General features: G+C 56.2%; 1 protein-coding gene across 3 annotated transcripts in view; it reads right to left on the bottom strand.

The window, feature by feature from the left end:
• Positions 1-4,728: 4,728 nt before the first annotated feature.
• Positions 4,729-13,970, bottom strand: part of PPP2R2B (protein phosphatase 2 regulatory subunit Bbeta) — a 99,802-nt gene continuing 90,560 nt past the window's right edge. For all 3 annotated transcript variants that reach the window (XM_063348814.1, XM_063348815.1, XM_063348816.1), the window contains 3 exons: positions 8,242-8,411; positions 7,627-7,718; positions 4,729-6,805 (listed from right to left, as the gene is read on the bottom strand). In XM_063348814.1, the coding sequence (XP_063204884.1) occupies positions 6,526-6,805; positions 7,627-7,718; positions 8,242-8,411 (542 nt within the window). In that variant the 3' untranslated portion in view covers positions 4,729-6,525. The remainder of the gene's footprint in view (positions 6,806-7,626; positions 7,719-8,241; positions 8,412-13,970) is intronic.

The raw sequence follows: 13,970 nt of genomic DNA, 5'->3' as shown, positions 1-13,970 counted from the left end.
AAATGAATAAGATTGCTATTAATTTTAATTTGTCTTGTTTATGGAGACCAGATGTTCATTAACATTTATTTATCTGCTTATTCTGTGGATAAAGCAATTATGCGTAACGCGCCGGACCCCTGGTGGGGGGGTGCTGCCGTGGCAGCTGCAGCGATGCTGCCAGAGGACACGCTGGTGATGCAGGACATCGTGGGGCACAGTCTGCTGTCCCCCCAGGAGCAGGGACAGTCCGTGGGATCCTCATCCAGAGAGAAGGTAGGGTACTGGGGATGCTGGCAATGTTTTTAGCCCCTTTCCTGTCGTAGCCTGGCGGGTCCCTGGCCTGGCCCTGCCATTGGGCTGCTGCCATGGCTGAGCGCTCGTAACGGGCTGGCAGGGCAGGAGTTCAATCTAGGCAGGCTTGGGAAAGGGAAAGAAAGCCAGATTTTGAGAAGCCGGGCTCATTTCCGGGGTAAGGAGCCTCAGCCTGTCACCAGCAGCAGAGCCAGTCCCAGTCCCGGGGTTTGGTTTCTTTCAGGGCTGTGTCGCTGTTTCTGGCTGCAGAGCAGAGACCCGGCACGACTCGGCGGTTTCTGCTTCGGTCTCCTGCTCGGGAGCCAGCACCGAGCCCGGGGCCTCCCGAGGGCTCTCGGCGAACAGCAGTGGCCAGGACCCCCTGACCCTGCTCCTTCCCCCAACGCGGGGCTGGCAGCACCAGCACCCTTCGACGGCCGCCACAGCTCCAGGGCTGTGTCACCTGCGCCTCTCACAGCTGCCAGGGACGTTCCTAGCCCTTGGGGACATTCCCAGCCCTAAGGGCAGCTGGGCCACCGGCCCCGCTGTCCCCTCCACCACCCTCAGCTGCCCCAGGGCAGGGATCAGCCCTGGGGGGACACCAGGCTCCCAGCAGCGGGCGTCACCTCAGCAGGGCTGTTCCTGTCACGTTCTTCACCTTCGTTCCACAAGCTTTAGAAATTAGTTATTTTCCTGTGCATGGCATGTGGCTGCAGAGGGTCCGGCCGGGCGAGCGAGTGCCTTCGCCACCACCTTTCACCGAAGCCGAGCCCCGCTTGGGTGCCCGGCACGACCCAGGTGTGTGGGAGCGAGCCAGGGGGCCACAGCCAAGAAAGCCACGGGGAAATAAGTCCTTCCAGAAATGTGGGAAGAAAAGAGTATTTATCATGAACTTTGTGATTTTCCTTTGCCACCACGGCTCGCTGCGCTGTGGGAGGGAGGCTGGCACTGAGCAATGACGATGGTCAGTGGCTAATGGCAGTCACGGAAGTCTAATTTTAATTAATCACATCTCATCTTCACTTACGGGAGCAAGCAACAACTTCCAGTCCCAAATAATCTGATAATCTGTTTAAAATTTAATTTTGAGCTGATATGCCTTGGTTTTCTACGGCTATTTCACTGCTGTGCCATTGCTGGCCCGGCACAGGCGGGCTGGCGGCAGAGCAGGGTGCTGGGCTGTGCAGGGGGGTGACAGTGGCCAGGGGACAGGGACAGCGCAGACATGGCCCTGAACCGGCTCTGCAGCGAGGGGGGAGCAAGCCATGAAGGGGAAGGGAGGGTACATTCCGTGGGACTCTGACACAAGACCGTTTGAGTACTGTCCAAAGGGCCTGAAGGCACTTGAAGGCCATGGGGAACTTGGGCTGTCACCAAGAGAAGCATCGGGGACGCGGCTGTGGGCCCCCCATGCCCCTCGCTGGGTGCCCAGCGCCCTTGTGCCTTGCGGAGGGCTCAGCACCTGAAGGGGCCATGCCACAACCTTCAACCTTTTACAATGCCTGGAAGTGGGAGCTCCACGTTTCGGGTGCCCCCCCCCAGCCCCTGTAACCCCATCGCTGCAGCGCGGCCTCAGCCCTGACCCGTCCTTCCCTTGGTCGAGTCTACAGAGCTCTGCACGGGGCTCGTTTTCCACACAGGTAAAGACAAATGTGGCGGTTTTAATTGTCAAAGGCCTTGCTGGAAATTTTGAAGGGCTCTCTGAGTATCCAGGACATACCCGGAGGCTCTTTGGGAGGAAGCGCCCCCGGTGCTGCCCCGCTGGGACGTTCACCGCACAGCGAGGGATAAACCGGGGCTGGGATCCCCGTGCGTCTTACTAGATTGAGGTCACACGGTTAATGTGAAGGTAAATGAATGTCTGTTTGAATAACATTTCCTTGACAGTGTAATCCATGCCCTGCAGCTTCTAATTAGGTGCTGCTGTTTAAATTCATCACCGAGAACAGCAGAGAATTAGTGCGCGGCCTGCAGAGGAACTGACAGTTCCTTTTAACGCTTTACCAAACAATGAGATTTGTCCTGCTGAAGAGGATGAGCTGTTGGATGCTCCCGGTGATTTACAGTCAACATCAGCCCTCCCAGGTTCTCCCGTGTGTCCCTTCCTGCCCAGTACGGCACCGAGGGCCAGCACGGCCGACATGGCACCGGCAGAACGGGGCTCGCCTTTGCCGTGCCATGCGGAACGCATCGGACCTTCGCTCAGCCGGAGCCAGAGGAGCCCCAGTCACCCCGTGCCCTCCCCGGCTCCTTCGCAGCCCTCCCCAGGTGCAAGGCGGGGAGTTTCGGTGAAACTGCCCATCCTCATCACAGTTGATTGACTGCTGGTGTCTGCATGGAGGTGATGCATGCCACCTCGTGCAGCCACCGCGATGGCAGCAACGACCTGCAGCATCTCACCCAAGCCCTGGCTGGGGCTCAGCCCCCACCTCATACCGCTGATCTGTCGGCTTCGGCTTCAGCTGAAACGCTGCTCAAGGCCAGGAGGATTCTACGATCAGTAAATATCTATATATACACACATATATATATATACACGTGTGATATGTGTTTATTGCCAAGCCTGTGCGTGGAGCTAAAGGTGTGTTTGGTTTCTGTGATTCTCGGTGGTTGATCAGACTGCGGAGGGCGAGGCCTCACCAACCCACCCAGGGCAGCTCGATTATGGGCACAAACGTCCCCACGCCACCACCTACGATCTGTTCCTGCAAACGTCGTGCCAAGGGGAGCCCAGCTCCCATTAGCCGTCAGCTCCGGCTTGTGGTAGAGAGGCCCTGGATAAATGGAAGTGCTCATCTCCTGCCCCGTCTGCTGGGCCAGCCCCCGACGCCGGGTGGAGGTCGAGGACTCCCCAGGCACTGTCACCGGGCAGAAGGGTCCGGCAGCTCCCTTTTCCAGAGGCCAGGCTGCAGGGTAAGAATAATAGCCCTTGTCACTCCACATAGCCTTGTAATTGGAGATATTTAGTGCCGAGGCTGGGCTACGGGGCGAGTATCTGGGATGTGATGATGTTGCTCCCTGCACGGTTGAGCAGGACATTGATTGTGGGCTGTCACCGACAGCCAGCCCCTCGGACCCCCCTGCCCCGGGCAGCATCCCACACCCGGCACCATCCAGCCACGGCGTGTACGCGGCCTCCGATACCGCGTCCCTTGGTACTCGCAAATGCCCCTGTGGCTGCAGAAAGCATTCGGGGTTGCAGCTGGACAGAGTTTTGCACATGAACATGACGGGCCAGTTGAAGCGCCTCGCTGGGTTGACTGCGTCACTGGCCAACGTGGAGCTCGCTGCAGTTCTGAGTACACCCAGATCCCTGCCTGGTTACAGGCGTCTGCCCTCCTCAGTGCCCCTCAGGGTCCCCGTCACTCGTGCCTTGCTGCCACAGGCTGCACGTGACCAGAAGGGGCTGTTTTAAATGAAAGCAACACCCCACACCTACCCACCCCACTGCGCTTTGCTGAGCTGTGAAAAGGGAATTAATGCCTCCCCGGCACCCGAGCACGTGCTGGGGGCTCCACCACTCGTGGGGTTGTGCCGATGGTGGCTGCCACACCAAGAAGTCCCCCGGGACCAAGCACAGGCATGGCCAGCTGTGGTGGCTCCTCCCCAGCACCGGCATCAGCCATGGTGTGCACCCCCCTCCCTTGCTTCACCCCGGCATCTTCAGGAGCTACTGCGCTCTGCCGCGGGGTAACATACCCTGTTTGTGCAGAAACGAAGCAAACGGCACCTTCCCCTCATGGGAACGGCCACCGACCCCGCTGGGCTGCCAGCAGGGCTCTGCGCCTGGGGCTGCAGCGCAGGGAACAGAAACCGCCTACAACCGATGGGTAGAACTCTGAACCTCCCTCTGTACGGACCATCACCCTGAGCGCCACAGCCGTGCTTTCTGGGTGAGTGCAGTGCGGGATGCTCTTGGGCAGTCTGGTTTCCAAAGCTCTTCCTGGCTGAGGCTGGTGATGGTCACTCTGGCACTACAGCCCACGCCACGTCCGGCCATGCACCAGCAGCAGCACTAACCCAAACGCATCCTGAGTGGGACAAAGCCATGGGGACACCTGCCTTCCACAAGTCCTTGAACCACTGGACTAGGAGGGGACGTCCCACTTCATGCATCCCTGGGTTTCTGCACCCCCTCATATTTGCTCAGCCCCACCATGGCCCCTGCACCCAAGGATGGACCCTCACATGCCCTGCTGGTAGTGGGGGGGGACGGGGGCTGTATTCCCACTCTCTGCTCCCCAAATTCGCCACTGCCCCGATGTCCCGCATCCTCAGCGGGGATGCAGAATCCCCAGGGTCTCTGGGACCCCCGGCTATCCCTCCTCAGCACGGTCCTGGCAGGCAACCTCTGACCAGGGACCTTCTTCAGTCACTGTCCTGGTGCCACAGAGCTGCCATCACCCAACGCGTGAGAGGCAAACAAGCAGCGACTCCACACAAAGACACATTTGGGACAACTTTACTTCTGATACCAGAGTGCAGGCTTTCTTTACAGGAACCAAAAAAGAACATTTTTTTAAAAAATGCTTCATTTACTCTTGCTATTTTTTTTTTTACCATTTCATTTTTTAAAAAAAAAGTTACTCCTGAAAGCCATCACTTGTAATAAAGTTATAAGCCAGTGCACTTTGTTTTTTCCCTTGTGATCTCTCCTCTGAAGGCAGCAAGTTCTCCCCGCTGCAGCCCTGCGCTGGGGACGGGGTGTCCCTACAGGGCACCACCCCGGGCTCCGTCCCCCGGCCCGGGCACCGCTTTTCCATGTGGTCCCTGCGCTCCTGGAGCCGGTGGCAGTTCATCTCCCGGTCGGGTGGAAGAGCTGGAGGCCATCGCGGAGGCGCTGGGCATCGCGTGGTGCCTCGCAGAGGGGCTGCCCCAGGGGGCACGTCGCCCGTAGAGACTCGTGTCAGGATGCGGGCGCTGCTGGGATCCCGCTGCCCCCCGTGGAGCGGATGCACAACAGGGTCACCCTTACGGAGCCACTTCTACAGTGACAGTGTTGCATTTTTTTAATTGACTTCATATATTCATTTGCTTTTTGTTGCAGGAGCAGTTTTCAGATTGACTGAAAATTCAGTAGTTCTTTTTTTGTTGTTGAAGAATTGCTCAAGTAAAAGAGGGACCTGAACAATCCTTAGAGTAGAAAGGGGCAGCCTTGCCATGCAAAGAGGAAGAGTTATTGTTTTTATTATTATTATCATTATTATTATTATTATAATGTAGGACCACAGACAGCCTCTCTCTGAAGCAGTCAGGTGCTAACAGCAATATACGGTTGGATTCTTTTTTAGAAGGTCATAAATTAGCAACCTATACTTTTATCTTCAAAAAAGTCGAATAAATAAATAAATTAATTAAAAAAGAAAGGGTGAGAGAGAGCGAGAGAGACAGTCACAACATGCAAGAGCTTACAACAGAACAAGTAAAAATGACCAAAGCAAAAGACAAGAAATGCAGAAGAAAAGCCCAGGTTCAATTTGGTTTGCAATCAATGCAGTTTGGAAGCATCATTTATAAAGGTATTTCATATACCAAAAAAGGCACCACAGTATCTACAAAGCCAAATCCTCAGGAGAGTTTCTGTGGGGTGGGGGGAGGTAGGAGCCTGGCCAGAGCAGACACGGCTCGGTGCGCAGCAGGTCCCCCCTTTTTACGCTTGTCCATTGCAAATCTGAACTTTTCCATTTTACGTTTGGTTTTGCTGTCTCTGTTGGTAAAAACACAAAATAATAATAATAAAAGACAAATGTGAAAAATGGCAAAGGGGACGACATTCTGGCCTCGCAACGTAACAGGTGGGATATTTCTAGGACCAAGTTTAACACAATCCGCTGTAACTAAAACTGCGCCGGGGCCCCCAGCGTGCACCCCGCGCCCCTTCTCCCCCCAGCCGGCTGCTGGCAGCCCACGCCGCCGGCACCACGCTGGGACATGGGCAGCTACAGGCAGCCCCGTGCCGCCCGGGGACACCGGGGCAGCGAGAGCCTCCACCTCCCTGTCCGCACACCTTACGCCTTCGCTCTCCACGCGCAAATAAAGAGAAATCTGGTGTCTGCCGGGTGCCCCCGCTGCCCTGGGGGTGCTCCCCTCTGCACAACGCTAGCTGCAGAGGAATGACTGAACAAAGGAATAGGAAGGAAAAGGAAAAAAAAAGAAAGAAAGGAAGAAAGCAAGAAAGAAAGAAAAAGAAAAGAAACATTTGAAATCTTGTGTTTACTAGTACATGAGATTCCTAAAGAACAACTTGTCCTCCTAGTTAACCTTGTCCTGGAATATATACAGGTTATTTGTTGCTGCCACGGCGATGATATTCTCGGAGGGGTGCCAAGCTGTGTGCAGGATCTTTTTGCTAAAGTCCAGACTGTCCACGCTAATTTCGTCTTTCCTCCGCTTGCCGCCCACGCAGACCTTGCGTGGCTTGAGGATGGCGCGGGGTTTGCTGTTCTCCCGCGAGGCCTCCAGCGTCACGTCGCGCTTGGTGTTGCGGTCGAACATGCGGAAGAAGTTGTTGTAGGAGCCGGTCATGATGACGCTGAGAGGAGGGAGGAAGGACGAGTCACCCCGGCCCCGCCGCCCTCCCGGCTGTGACACCCCAGACCTGCCCGGACGTGAGGCACAACCGGGACATCAGGCGCAGTCCCGTGCCAAAAGGCTCAGGCTCAGCCAGTGAAACTGTGTCCCCTTGTCCCTTTGTCCCCCTCCTTAACCCAGGGAATGTGCATGGGGCAGGCAACTCCTCTGAGGACAACAACTCATACAGAGATCAGTCTTTATGGCAAAGATTTAGCTGACCTGAAGCCGATTATTTTCACACCTTTTTAGAGCTAAACCGCCTCATGACTCGAGGCAGACTGATATCCAGAGGCATAATGAGATTTGGATTAGGTCTGGAATTTGGGCTTCAGGCCCAGTTGTGCCTCGTTAACTCCCTCTGATGCTTCGGACAGAAAAATGTGGCAACCCCGCCAGGTCAACTGGTGTAGCCTGCTTTCTGCCACCTGGTTCAGTGCAATTCATGCATGGGTAGTTGTCACCCCCAGATTTTGGCAGTCTGGAGCCAAATGCATCACATCCTGCTCCAGGTGTGGGTGAGATGGAGACAGGGACTGAAGCCATCCCAGGGAGAGCCGGGTCCCCATCAGACGCCCTCAGCAGCGTCCGGGTACGGGGCTGCGGGTTCAGGTGATCCCTGAGGTACCCACAGGAAAACTTGCCAGACCCTGCACCCAGCCGAAGGCGGGGAAGGGACCGCACGGGGACGCGGGAGGCACCGGCCTGTCCCAAAGCACGCACCCTCCGGGCCAACCGCGACACCCACAGGGCTGGGTGTCGGGCTGCCGCCGCGCCGCTCACCTGTCCGACCCGTTCCAGACGCACTCGAACTTGTCGAAAATGCAGTCGTTCTCATAGAGCGAGCAGAGCTTGCTCCGCAGGTAGTCGTGAACCTGCCGGCAGGGAGGGACAGGGCGTGAAGCCCCTGCACTGGCTTGCACAGCCCAGCGGCCGGCAAACGCCAGCCCAGTGCTCGCCAGGAGCTGGTGGCCCCGGCCCAGCCCAGCACTCGCCACAGCCGAGGCAGGCAGCGTTGGGCATGGTGTGCTATCGCATGCCCGTGACCACGGCCGCCTTTCCACTGTGAGAAGCAGGACCAGCACCGCCGCACGCAGGGCTTGGGCAGTGCCGGGGCACGTCCCCGGGCAGAGGGTGGCAAGGAGGGTGTCTGCCCTCAGGGCTGCCAGCACCTGTGCATCCCCTCCTCACCCACACCTGACCTGGGAATGTGGGTTACAACTCACCAGCCACTTGAGCCCACATTTAACAGTTCTTTGCTTTCCACGATTTAATGGCATGACACTCCCACCCATCAGGATTGTCCTTGTCCCCTCTGCTGCCAGCCCAGGAGCATGGCTCAGACAGGAGCATGGTGGGTGCCTGATCGCTGCGGGTGCCCAAACGTGCCACACTCACCTGGTAGGTCTCAATGGGCCGGTTCTCCATGTTCAGGTCCCACACCTTGACAGTGAGATAGTCCCGGGTCATGATATACCTCCCACTGTGGCTGAATTTGACATCGGAGATTGAGGAGATGATCTCAGAAAAAAATGACCGGTTACTTGGGTCTTCGGGCTCTTCAAAAACTGCGGAACAGGAAAGGACAAGCCCTGGCATCAGCCGAGGCAGGAGCTCCCTGTCCTCAGGACCTGCTGCCCTGCCGCAGCACCACAGGATGCTTCTGCGCAGGGAGTGGGCACCCCCGGAGCCAGGCGGCTCTGGTTTGGCTGTGGAGCCCTACAGATGGCACCAAGCCATGTCCCGGGGCAGCCACTGCCACCACCCGAGCCCCCTCCGGCCTCAGTGCCACCGCCCCGCTCCGCTGAGCAGAGGCACCCGCATCCCTGGGACGTCACCGCAGCGGGCCGGGCCAGCGCTCGCTGCTTCTGGGCTTGGCCCAGACCAGACAAATGCCCATATTTTAGGGACTTCACTTGGCACAATTGAAGCTCCTTTGTTTTTAATGTGTGCAGTAAGCAAGAAGGACCATCGGAGACCTATCTATCAAGAGCACCACAGAAACCCAGAAGATTTAGAGCCTTGCACGTCACTTCTGCTCTCTAGAAATCAATGATGTTCAGCGTAACTGCAAGTCAATGTAAATATTTTATAGCCACTGCAACCTACAGATTTAATCTGATCAACCTTTGAATGAATCACAGTTTGAACAGTTTGAAGGAGACTGATGAAGTTCCAAATTAAATGCATTTACAAATTTGATTTCAAAGTAACATTAGCTGGGCAAGTATGGCTTTAAAAAACCATCACAGAGACACATCAGAAAAGATGCTGTGGATGCGGGGACATCTGTCCAGCCTACTCTTTCCACCTCTACAGACGGCTCTCCAGCGCAGCATTGAAGGATATCGCTGGGTAAATGGCAAAGCTCATGAACAAACCCTCCACTACAAACCTTCTGCCGCGGGGACCGTTGGCTCCGACCTCTCAGTGCCTAGAGCAGGGGACGTGCCAGCAGCCGGCCCGGCCACTCTGCAGCGTGCCGCACGCAACGCCAGCGTTTGCTCGGGTTTATCACCCCCTTGCTGAGCCCTGTGGTACCAACGCCTGAACTCCTGAGCATGGCGGAAAAAATGCCTGAAGTGCCAGTATAAATGATCCCTCCACAAATCAGAAGTGGCACTGCCCACAGCAGGACCCAGCTCTGCGTCCTTTAATCACCAGCAGGAAATCTGATGACACGTCAGGTTTTTTAAATAAGAAAAGCGACAGCAACAAGAGAAAGTAAAGATCTGAGGCAGTCTGGGGAGAGCATCTGAATGCCACAACTTGTCTTCGCTGTAATCAGCACAGGTTTGCTCACACCAGGTCGGCCGGCATCATGAGGCTTGTTTTAATGGCTGCACCGTTTCCATCACGGATGCGCATATGTGAGCTGATGTCAAGGCTGGAGGGGTTCAGCTTATAGTATAGGAGCAAGAGGAAATTGTTGCTGATACTGTAGAAGTAGAAAACGTTAAATGGCAGATCAACTGTCAAACAGGAAAGGCCTCAGAGAATGAACCCAGAGCTGAGGCAGCACCAAGACGAGTGAGCAAGGGTGAGATGTCTCGGTATGAGCAGCTGGAACAGCTCTCGGACTCCAGGTACCACGTACCCCCACCGGGATGCAGGGACCATTTCCCTGGCACAGCATCACATCCCCACTGCTCCCTCCTCGGGCAAGTCCCCGTCCTCCGCGTCCTGCCCAAGCAGCAGCGCAGCGAGGGTCGTCCGTCCCCTCGTGCCCATGGGGGAGTGCGGGCTGCAGCAACGGGCTGGGGCGGGGATGGAGCATCAGGCCCAGCCCGGCGAGAGAGCGAGGGGGTCCCATGCGGCACCTCCTCTGTGCCCGGGAACTGAAGCACAAGGTGAGAAGGCAGGATCCAGCTGTGCATCGAGTCCAGTGCGGGATCCAGTCCCGTAGGCAGTCCAGTGCGGAGCCATTGACTTTTTAAAACTCAGAGCAGCTGAGAGGTGAAGTCTGGTACGGGCTACCTGCATTTTCCCTGTGCCAGTCTCCTTGCCTGCTGTACCAGGGCTCTGATACGAGGAAGCAAAAAGCAGCCCTACCAATGCAGAGAGCAATCGGTCAACCATCACTTCTGGAGATGACGTCCCTGAGCTGGGGCCGTGGCTGTCACTTGGGTCTCTCTCTGGGCTCAGCGTCACCTCAACACCCGCCCTGTTAGAAGCGAATGATTCACCAAGTGGAAATTTTGCTTTCGGATGAAGACAGGAGAGTGCTGCAAAGGCAAAGAGGTTTCCTGCTTTGCTAAATGAGCTCAGGGTGGCACAAGAGGTTTGTTCTTCACCCCCCGGAGATTCTGCAAAACCGACTAGTTAATTCCTAGCTTGAGGTCCTGCCAGGCCTATTATTCTGTGCAGCAGGACATCGTTAGCTCCTGCAAGGGGTGGGAGGAAGGAGATGATTAGCTTCTGGGGGTGACACGACCAGCTCACTCTGCTCCAGCCAAAACCTGGACAATGAGAGCGCAGCTCGGCCCAGCTCGCCCCGCAGAGTCCCAGGGCTGGCTTTGTCTGCACAAAGCAGTGAGTTTTCTAACGGGGAATCAGATCACTGTGCTCTACTTATGTAACCTTTTTCCTCTATAAAAGGCTTATCTGAAAAAATAGGTAAAGCGAACATGCTGCTAGCAAGAACAGGGGAGCGAATGTGTTTTGCTGGAGCGCGGTCTGGCTTTGCAGAGTCGGCACTCTCCATTTCACCCCTGGCCGTGCCACTGGCACGTGGCTGCCTGGGATACGTGGCTGAGCCTTTCCTCCGAGCTGGCACAGGTGATTTCCAGGGATGAGGCCAAGCCGCTCCTGGCATTTGGAGGACACCTGCTAGCCAAACAGCTAGGTCCCCGACCAGCAAGGGCAGACTATCACCCAGGGGACATGGGTGCCTCAGGGCAGGGCAGGCAGTGGCCACGGGGTAGCCCTCTGCTCAGCCGCAGCATGCTGCAGACCACAGCAGCACTGGGAGCATCTCCCAAACCCACACATCTCGGTCAAAGTGCAGATGTGGCTGTTTTAAACCTGTACTCCCCTCTTTTTGGAAAGACACAGCTAGCAGAGCCCAGCTCCCCTTTTCCTCCTTCTCCTTCTCCTTCTCCTTCTTCTCCTCTTTTGCGCATCCTGAGTTTCAGGTTGCCCCAGATGACCAGCTGCATTAAGCAACTTGTCAGATAAAAGAACTTTGGATCAACCAACCCAAGCTCTGCTTGAGCAGGCGAGTGCTACATGGTAGTTATTCCCTGCTGAGCTTTTGGGGTGCTCCTGGGACCGGCCACCAGCAGGCACACTGCGGGTTTAACTGGTGGCTGTGTTTCAGCACGGGTCTGTATCACCCTGTACAAGCCGAACCTCCTCTGACAGCGCACCGGCACGCGCAAAGCCGCGTCGCCATCTCTGCTGGGCTCTGGCTCGCGCGTGTTACCGCCTGCACCACACGCTTCCAGCCACATCCCTCATGGTGCCCACTGTTGGGGAGAGAGGGGGGCACTGGCCCGGGGGCTGCACGCCGCTCACGTGTGCAAGGTGGCCCGTCTGGCCCATGCACTAAAAGCGATGGAGCCACTGACCGCTCCAGACTTTAGCTGAGGCTCCAGCTGATCCAGTAACAAACAGGGTCCCCGTGGAAACCGGGAAGCACAGGGGAGCAGCGCTTGCACAGGCAAACACATCAACCCTCTGCTTCTTCTCTTCCTTCAAATAAAAGGTCAAAACTCCACCGACAGTTCACCTAAGCACAAAATTAATCACGATCATCGCTGAGGAAAAGCTAAGCTAGCACAAGCAGAGACCTGAGCTTTGCTTCATATTGGAAAAATCAGCTCTCCAACCTGCTCCCAGCCCAGAGGTGCAGCAACCATGGGCTAAGGAGCAGAAATTACTTGTCTAGTGCCAACTTCCCCTGTGAACTTGAGTGATTCTCTTTTCTGCCTTATTCTTCCTATCTGTAGCGAGGCAACAAAACGTGTTGCTCTTCCTCGCAGACGAGGTACAAATTAACGCAGTGCTTTTGGCAGCTCTGAGCGCTGACGCAGGCCCTGGCAGCCCCCAGGCAGGACGGGGGGAAGCTGCTGTCTGCGGGGTGGCTGGACCCTGCTGTCCCCAGACCCTGCCAGCACCGTCCCCTCGGCCACCGGGGTCTCAGCCCGGAGTGCGGTGCGGGCAGGCAGGCAGTCCCCGGCGGCAGAGCAGCCCGAGACCCCCGCACACAGCTGGGCAGGGGCTCGGGGGAGCTATTTTTGCTTCCCGGCTGAAGGCTTTTGTGGGGCTTTGCTCCTGCTGCAGAAGCAGATCTGGGCTGCTGAGCTCATGGAAAGGATTTCTGAGCACTAATTCTCCGTTACACAACAAGCCTATTTTCCTCTGACACTGCGCAGGAGCTGCCCTCCCCGCACCGACCCGCTCTGCCAGCCCTCCTTCCCCAGCAGCTTCATCACACCCTCCCCCTGGGGACGCGGGCCAAACCAACCCCCAGCTGGCCAAGAAGGGCTCTGGGGTGGCCCCACTCCTCAGGACACTGCCAGCCCTTCCACCAGGCGCTTGGAAAGCAGCTGCGATGGAGAGTGTGGCTGGGCCTTCCTCCCCCTCCCCGGGGCGTCCCCAAAAGGCAGCAGAACCTGCCCAAATACAAGGCCGGGGGGGGCTTGCTTTAGAAATACCTCTGCAATACTGGCCAGTAAAAATCCGTAAGCTGTTGGTCACCTTATCAAAGCAGCTTTGTTTCTAACCAAAGCTGAAACTGTTTTCAGCCAAGAATAAACATTTGGTAGTGTCACTGTAATGCAGTCAGCGGGGAAAAGACAAGAAGGGCAAGGTCTTCCTCTGGGAAACGGGCTGTATTTTGAGCCTTCTGTTTCAGGAGCTTGGTAGGTACGATCACAGGTGACTCCTTAAAAAAAAGTGGAAAGCCCAAGGCATTTGCTACGGGGAAGTAACTGTAGTAAACCCCAACAGGGTTTTTCCTCGCTTTCCCATATGCTTTTGAGAGCAGGATTGCTTCTGTTGGTGCTCCAGGAATCCTAATCTCCCCTTTGGCTTCCAATGGCGCTTCGGACAACACCCCCCCATTTCTTTGTGCGTCCCTTGGCAGGACCAGTGCCCCTCTCAGTGCTGTAGCTCACGGCTCTGCATCCCTGCGGAGCGGGCGTTCCTGTGTGGAAGCCGATGCTCTCTCTCAGGTCAGCTCCGTGGCTGGAGGAACACGCGTGGTGTCACAGATCGCAGGGGCCGCAATTAAAATGCGCAAACAGAATTTAATAAGAGAAGAGAAGCACATAAGTAAAAGCCGGCCCCAAGCAGCACACTGCATCTATCTAAATAAACATGACTGGGATGTGCAGTGCTATCTTCTGCATTTTTATTAAATATTGACAGTTATTAAATGTCTCCGTTGGAGGATTCGCCTCCAAAAGCCAATGTTGCTTTTCATTTTGAACTTTGATGAACTGTCTCAATTTCCACTCACACATCTGCTGAACTGCAATTGACTGAGGCTGACGCTTCTGAGGGATGGAGGGAAATCAATAAGGAAATGTCACGGGAGAGGTCAAACCCAGCCGGGATTCACCGCTGGCCGGTGTGCTCGCCGAGGTACCCAAACAAAGGGGATGCCAGGGGGGGCTTCTGCC

Source organism: Chroicocephalus ridibundus, chromosome 11, assembly GCF_963924245.1.
Source record: "Chroicocephalus ridibundus chromosome 11, bChrRid1.1, whole genome shotgun sequence".
Classification (NCBI taxonomy): Eukaryota; Metazoa; Chordata; class Aves; order Charadriiformes; family Laridae; genus Chroicocephalus; species Chroicocephalus ridibundus.
The sequence above is the reverse complement of the archived record's forward strand: the minus strand, read 5'-3'. Positions and strand labels throughout refer to the sequence as shown.